Source organism: Pelophylax lessonae (genome assembly GCF_965119305.1).
Source record: "Pelophylax lessonae genome assembly, chromosome: 11".
Lineage (NCBI taxonomy): Eukaryota > Metazoa > Chordata > Amphibia > Anura > Ranidae > Pelophylax > Pelophylax lessonae.
In genome coordinates, this window is record NC_138778.1 from 102,110,784 (window position 1) to 102,119,183 (window position 8,400).

The 8,400-nt window shown below is 53.7% G+C and overlaps 1 protein-coding gene across 1 annotated transcript; it reads right to left on the bottom strand.

The window, feature by feature from the left end:
* Positions 1 to 1,251: 1,251 nt before the first annotated feature.
* LOC309566900 (integrase/recombinase xerD homolog) lies at positions 1,252 to 1,938 on the bottom strand (the record flags this gene model as incomplete). Its single annotated transcript, XM_082272242.1, has 1 exon — positions 1,252 to 1,938. The coding sequence occupies one exon, from the start codon at positions 1,936 to 1,938 to the stop codon at positions 1,252 to 1,254; it is 687 nt and encodes a 228-aa protein (XP_082128368.1).
* Positions 1,939 to 8,400: the final 6,462 nt, after the last annotated feature.

Sequence of the window (8,400 nt, forward strand, 5' to 3'; positions counted from 1 at the left end):
CCACCTACTTTTGTCCCCCACTTGACCTTTACTGCACGCTTCCCTTTCTCACCCATTCATGTATGCCCTATGCCTAGTCCTTTCTCTCCTGTCGCCAGGCATGTCTTGATCTGGGTAGATCAGAGCTCCCGTGCTGGACTACAAAAAACACCCGCTAACTCCCCAATACCCACACCCACTTAAACTATATACAAAACACACTACTCTTCTTGGAGTAAAAATGGCCGACATGGCCTTTTATTAAATAACAAATATAAAATTATGAAATAACAATATAACAATAATAATAATAACAATAACCCAGATCTATGTTTGTGGTCCTTGACAGTACCATGTAAAAACCCATTTGGCTTGGTCACTTCCCCAGCCGCTAAGCACCGCCTCGGGGACTAACACAGCCGACCCAGACACCCCACCTGTACAATTTAGAGGATGCCATACCTCGGATTGGTCCCCACCATTTTTCCCAAAAACCAGTTTGCTGAACCCCTGTCAAGGACCCCAAACCGCCACAGCGCCACAAGTGTGACCCCTTACACTTGTGCGCCCCTCCACACCCTCAAGGCCCGGTGGATCCCGTCCTCCAAACCCAAAAACCACAGGTCAGTGCCAATAGCATTGAGATGGACCCCATCCCCACGAAGGAACTGCCACGTATCGCTCTCCAGCTCCAGATGCCGCACCACCAGGCCACCATTCCTGCTGACGAATCTCCCCACCTCCTTGTTCACTTTAATACGGGCCTTATTAAGTTTGTCGACTGAACGAGCCGACCGCCACGAAGTGCGGGCCACAATGTCGGACCACACCACCAGCATATCAGGGAAGGAAGTGCGAAGCCTCAAAAAGTCGAACTTCACATCCCGAATGAGCTCACGCATAGAGCGGAGACCCAAATCATTCCCGCCCACATGCAAAACAAGGATATCCGAGGCCCTGTCCAACCTGGCAAAGCGGGAGACTTCCGGCACGACCCTGCTCCACAGCATGCCAGGCACACCTATCCACCTAACCCTGCCATCCTCCCGGGGAACTCCCAACTGTCTACCATTAGGCCTGACCTCCGCCCGCCTGGCCCCCCAGAAGACATACGAATGGCCGAGGATCCAAATCAGACACTGCCGGACACCTGCAAAAAGAAACAAAGACAGTGCACCCTACACCCAAAGCACACATACAACACAACCAAACAAACACGAAAATTACGCAGAAAACACACACAAACAGGCCTCTGTAACCCCTCTGCAGAGGCTACTGCACCAGGTGGGGCCTGACGTAGGACCGGAACCTGTGCGACTCCCACCGCCCAATGCGCCTGACCACGTCCTCTCCCAAACCCCAACGGGCCGCCTCTGTGGCCGCCCCGATGCGAAAAGAATGGGACGCATAAGCCGCCGGGTCGAAGCCCCCGGCCAGCAAACACTTCCTAAACACCGCCACAAATTGAAACCTGGACAGGCAAGAACCGTCCAAGTGAACCAATAAGGCACCACCAACCTCAGGCCGAACCTGAAGATAACTCTCCAGAGCCCCCACCGGGCAAACATCAGCTCCGTTGCCCCGAAACAGCTCCACCCACTTACCTCTGCCCACCTGGTCCGTTTTGGACCTTCGGAGACGAATCCGAACCAAGGAGGCAGTGCGCACGATGTCCTCCAGCAGAAGCCCCCCAGCCACCCTCGTCGATGGACTAACCAGTTCACCAATCCGGAAGGCCCCAAAGAAAGCCAACAGGAAGGCTGCCCTGAACAGCAAGCCCTCATAAGATGACGAACAGATAGAGCCCAGTTTTCCCAGAACGACACCCAACACTGAAAAAGACACCGGACGCCGGGAATCGCGGCCCCGGTTACACTTCCGGTACCCCTTCAACGCCTGCCGCATGTGAAAAGCCTTGGTGAAATCCACCCCCCCTGTCAACTTGAACCAAAAGGCCATGCCTGCCAGTTTTCTATCCATGGCCGCCGCCGAAACTCCCCGCCCAAAATTCATACACACAAAGTAAAGCACCAGAGCGGACACATCCACCCCCAAATCTGTCCCCCCTACCTCCTCCAAAAAGGAACGCCATTCCGCCCACGCCCTGACATACGCCTCCCAAGTCGCAGGGGACAGTGACCGCCGAATCAAAATCGCTGCTCCTCCAAGAGGACCATCCACAAATCCCGCGGACAGGGAATCCCATGCTGCTCCGCTGCCGGCGCCAACACGCGAAACTCGGTCCACTGGAAACGAGACAAAGCATCGGCCACCTTGTTAGAAACCCCCGGAATATGCACAGCATAAATAAAAACATTGAAACGCAGACACAACAGGACCAGATGGCGCAACAGGCTAACTACCGGGGGGGAAGACGCCGAGATGTTATTGATCGCCTCCACCACCCCCATGTTGTCGCAATGAAAACGCACCTTCTTGTTGCCAAAGCCCGCCCCCCATAGAGCCACCGAAACCACAATCGGAAACAACTCCAACAACACCAAGTTACGCAGGAAACCCGCCGACCTCCAGGATTCCGGCCAAGGTTCCGCGCTCCACTGTCCCTGAAAGAATGCCCCATACCCCGCAGAACCAGCCGCGTCCGTAAATAGAGCTAAGTCCCCGTTGCTAAACGGACCGTCCATCCACAGCGAGCAGCCATTGTAAGACTCCAGAAACATATCCCAAATCCTCAGGTCCGCCCGAAGCCCCCTGGTAAGCCTCACCGAATGCCCAGGGGCCCGGACCCCTGACGTGGCCGCAGCCAAACAGCGACAAAAAATTCGCCCCATGGGAATTATCCGGCACGCGAAGTTCAACTTACCGAGTAAGGACTGTAACTCCCGCAGCGTGATCCTGCGACGACCGCTCGCCTGCCTAACCTCCTCCCTCAAACGCACCAACTTGTCCAACGGCAACCTGCATTCCATGGCCAGAGAGTCAATCGTGATGCCCAAGAAAACCAATTCCGTCACAGGGCCCTCCGTCTTGTCCGAAGCCAAAGGAACCCCAAAACGGGCGGCGATGTGTTGCAGCGTCCCCAAGAGGACCGCACAGGTCCTCGAGCCCGAGGGCCCTATGCACAAAAAGTCATCCAAATAATGGATGATGGAGCTAACCCCCGACACATCCCGAACCACCCACTCCAGAAAGGAAGAAAAGGTTTCAAAGAAGGCACACGAAATGGAACAGCCCATCGGCAAGCAGCGATCCACAAAATAAGATCCTTGCCAACGCCACCCCAACAAGTGCATACTATCGGGGTGAACTGGCAGTAAGCGAAAGGCCGCTTCCACGTCGGCCTTGGCCAACAGGGCCCCCTTACCATATTTTCGAACCCAAGAAATGGCTGCATCAAACGACGTATAGGTAACCGCACACGCCCGCGGGTCAATACCATCGTTGACGGAGCCACCCCGCGGATAGGACAGATGGTGAATCAGGCGAAACTTGCCCGGTTCCTTCTTGGGGACCACCCCCAACGGCGAAACCACCAGCCCCGGCAACGGGGGTGAAGCAAAAGGCCCACTCATCCTGCCCAATGCCACTTCCTTAGCCAGCTTCTCCGCCACCACCTCCGGGTAATGCCGGGTAGAACGCAAGTTGCCCGCCAAGGGCGGAATCCCCTCCAAAGAACACAGAATGCGAAAACCCTCCCGAAAACCCACTTCAAGACGGCCAGCCGCCTCCCGATCGGGGTACCTATTTAAGAATGGTACCATCCTTGCCACACTCACCGGAGTCATCCCTCTTGCCAGGGACCTCCCCACCACGCCCCTTTCCCCGTTTGAAGCAACGGGACAGGGGGTGACTGCCGCCACATCCTGAACACTCGTGCTTAAAACGACAGGAGCTCCCAAACTTGCACGTGCCCTCGTTGAACTGCCAACACACCCCTTTCTTCTTATCGGCCGATAAACCCGAGGTCGAGGTGCCGCCGCCCCCCCCCTGGAAAAAACTGACCCCCCGCCCGGGCAGACGTCATCAACTTCATCCACAGGCTGATATCCTTATGATCCCACCGGATGGAGGGCCGGACCGCCTTTCGCTGCTGAAACTGTTCATCATAACGCAACCAGGCCACCCCCCCGTACACACGGTGGGCTTCCCCAATCGCATCCAGGTAGCAGAACAACGCTGAGCAATTCTCGGGCGCCTTCTCCCCTATAACGCTCGCCAAAATCGCAAAAGCCTGCAACCAATTGGCAAATGTACGGGGGATCAGCCGATACCGCCGCTTCTCTTCCTCCTCCTTTTTGCTCTCGTCCGGCTTAACCCTATCCAGGTTAAACTTCTCCAACGGGAGCAGGGAAAAAATTTCTACATAGTCACCTTTCCATATCTTGTCGCGAACTTCGGGCTTAAGGTGAGCCCCCAACGGTCCCTCGAAGCAGACGTACACCTCGCACTTCGCCGCGTCCGCCAACCTTACCTTGTCACAGTCCTTGTTCCCGTCCCCGGACTTGTCCACCTCAGCCACAACCGGAGCCAGCGACGCCTCCTCCGTCTGCGTGCCCGCCACCGTAACTCCTGCCTGGGCTCCCGCCACCGCCGACCCCCGAACCGGGCGGGAGCCCCCCACCACTGCCCCGAGTCCCGGCGGGGCCCAAGCCGCCACCGAGGGAGGGGCCGCCAAAGCACTGGCCTCCAGCCGCCTCACCAAGTCCCGCAGGCTTCCCAACACCTCCAGACCCACCCGGGCTGACACATCCCCCCCAACACCCCGGACCAAACCCCCACCCCCCGGGCCAGACAACACATCAGACGCCACAGCAGAAGACAGAACAGACATAGAGCACTCACCAGGCTGCCCAGGGCTGGACGCCCCCCCCAGCCGCCACTCCGGCATCCCCCGCTGCGACAGGAACAGCATCTGCGACTTCACCGTCCTCCGAGCTGCTGACCTCCCCTTCCGATCGGACGACCTCTGGACTGTGGACCGGAACCTCTGCCGACGCCGTCTTCCCCCTCCTCTGGACGGATCTCCTCTTCACAGACAGCCTGGAGCTCGATCCTGTAGAAGCAGGCTGCTGCAGACGTGGTCCCTTTAAGCCGAAGCCGCGCCTCCCGATGACGTCATCAGCGCGCGCCCCGCTCTCCTCCACATCCTCCGCTCTCCCGGGCCTAGGAGCAGGCCTGGAGGTCCTCACAGTCGGCTGCAGGGCACCCGATCGGCTCCCCCCGCTCACTCGGCGACCATCACGATCCGGGATGGGGCCCCCGGCCGCCCCAGGCAGCAGGCCGGCACCCGCAGCACTAGCTCTCCCCCGCCGAGCGGATGCCCCGACCGGAACATCGCCAGGGACACCCGCCGATCCATCCGGCCGAACGATGATGGAGGAAGGGACCTGGGCTGCAGCAAGGTGAGTGTCCCTCCCCCGTGGGCTCCGTCCATGAAGGGGATTCCTCCCAGCTTCCCCACCCGCCGAAGCAGGCGCACGCTTCGCAGGGGGGGGGGCTGAAGGGTCCCTATTGGGGCTCCCATGGCGACGCTGAGCCCTGGGGGCCCGATCCGGGCTGAAGCGCTCCGGAGGCCTAGACCTCCTAGCACGTGTGGAGGAAGGCCTCAATTGCGAGGGGCCTTCCCCGGCCCCCTGCAAGGTGCTGGCCACCTGTCCCTGCACCCAGTCTGAGCCATGCACCTCAGCCAACTCCCGGAGACGGGACAGCAGGCCATCCAATTCACTCATCTCCCCTCTATTGCAGATACAAGAAAAGACGCAGCAGCTGGACACACAGACTTTTCTTCCACGCTTTCTCCTTCAGGATTGACCTGACCCCTCCTACCCTGGACCTATATTTCAACCTCTCCACCCCCTGCCTGGACAACTGACCAATAAGGTAAGTGCCCCCCTGTTAGCCCACCTACTTTTGTCCCCCACTTGACCTTTACTGCACGCTTCCCTTTCTCACCCATTCGTGTATGCCCTATGCCTAGTCCTTTCTCTCCTGTCGCCGGGCATGTCTAAACTGTTCATGGGAAAACAAACAACAATAATAACATAAGAGACATTCTAACCCTTCCCCACTCCAACTTGTATATCAGTGGCAGTGGGGGGTTTCACAGAAACTACAGGTGGGTGAGTGTGGGTAAAGCTGACAGAATAACTATTGGCTGTTACTGGTCTGAGGTGGTAAGCGGGGTGCCCCAGGGCTCAGTCCTGGGACCAACCTTGTTCAATTTATTCATAAACAGCATTGAGGACGGGATCAGTAGTGCGTTATCAGTTTTTGCAGATGACACAAAATTGGCCAGGGCAATAACTGCACAGCATGAAGCAGTTATCCTACAGAATGACCTGGACAAAATAACAGAGTGGGCAACGACATGGCAAATGAGGTTTAACGTGGAGAAGTGTAAGGTTTTGCACTTGGGGACTAAAAACATAAAAACACAATACACGTTAGGAGGGGAACCCTTGGCGGAATCAAAAATGGAGAAGGATCTGGGAGTCTTGGTTGATGATAGATTAGGCAACAGCATGCAATGTCAAGCGGCAGCTGCCAAGGCCAGCAGAATTTTAGCATGCATAAAGAAAGGGATATATTCCAGAGATAAGACTATAATCCTTCCACTTTATAAAACTCTGGTCCGACCGCATCTGGAGTATTCTGTCCAGTTCTGGTCGCCAGTCCTCAGGAGGGATGTGTTGGAACTGGAGAGAGTCCAGAGAAGGGCAACTAAACTAATTAGGGGATTGGAGGACCTTGACTATGAAGAGCGTCTGCAATCGCTCAATTTATTCTCCCTGGAGAAGAGACGTCTGAGGGGGGACATGATAGCAATTTATAAATATCTTAATGGGGATCCCAGCTTAGAAAAAAAGCTGTTAATTCGAAGGGTTTGCATGAGGACTCGAGGGCATACAATGCGATTAGAGGAGAAGCGTTTTAACCTCAGGCAACGTGGGGGGTTCTTTACTGTTAGGGCTACAAGATTGTGGAATTCTCTACCACAAGAGGTGGTTTCTGCGGGTAGTATGGTGGCTTTCAAAAGACTCTTAGACTTACATCTCAAGGATCAGAACATTCAGGGGTATGTGAGATGATTACAGCCACACACACCTACACAGGTTGAACTGGATGGACTATTGTCTTTATTCAACCTCCCCTACTATGTAACTATGTATGTTAGATGAAAGTGATTTCTTCCACACACCCTCCATGCACACCCCCCCCCCCCCATAAGGTTTTGTGGTCTCCATATGCCCATCAGTGGACCCGGGGGCCAGCATAGTGGGTGCCACTGGGTAGAGGGTAGGGAGAGCAGCAAACATCCATCCACTTGTCTCCCCTTCCTTGTTACTGACCCAAAAGTGACATCTAAAACACCAAATAAAAGGCTGGGGAAAAAAACTAATAAATATTGGATTATGAAGTTTGTCACCATTTCACAGGCAAGCACAATTTTGAGGCTTGAAATGTTGGCTATATATTTATTTGGCGCAACCTCGTCTTTTATATTTTACAGAAACGTGGGTAATATATTGCATTTATGTGTCCTAAAATAATTTTAGTGTAATATAGTGTGACATAAAAAGTTTGAACTATCATTATTTTGTTTTCTTAGGTTACATGCTTACATAGTTAGTCAGGTTGAAAAAAGACAAGTCCGTCTGGCTCAACCAATAAAAAAACAAAAAACAGTAAAGAAAACCCAACTATACAATTCCATATACACAATCCTGTACCAGCAGTTGGTCCAGAGGAAGGCGAAAAAAACCCCAGCAAAGCATGATCAATTTGCTACAGAAGGGGAAAATAATTCCTTTCTGAACCCCCGAGAGGCAATCGGATATTCCCTGGATTAACTTCACCTATAAATTTTAGTACCCATTTATATTATGTACACCTAGGAAAGAATGCAGGCCTTTTTTAAAGCAATCTAGTGAGCTAGCCAGAACCACCTCTGGAGGGAGTCTATTCCACATTTTCACAGCTCTTACTGTGAAGAAACCTTTCCGTATTTGGAGACTAATTCTCTTTCCCTCTAGACGTAAAGAGTGTCCCTTGTCCTCTGTGTTGACCTTAAAGGGAATAACTCAACACCAAGTTCACTATATGGACCCCTTATGTATTTATACATGTTGATCATATCCCCCCTTTATCTCCTATTCTCAAGAGAGAATAAATTCAGTTCCTCTAATCTTTCCTTATAGCTGAGCTCCTCCATGCCTCTTATCAGTTTGGTTGCCCTTCTCTGCACTTTCTCCAGTTCCTCGATATCCTTTTTAAGAACTGGTGCCCAAAACCGGACTGCATATTCCAGATGAGGTCTTTCTAATGATTTGTACAGGGGCAAAATTATTTATCTCTCTATGGAGTCCATGCCTCTGTTAATACAAGAAAGAACTTTGTTTGCTTTGTAAACTGCAGCTTGGCATTGCATGCTATTATTAAGCTTAGGATCTACCAGGACCC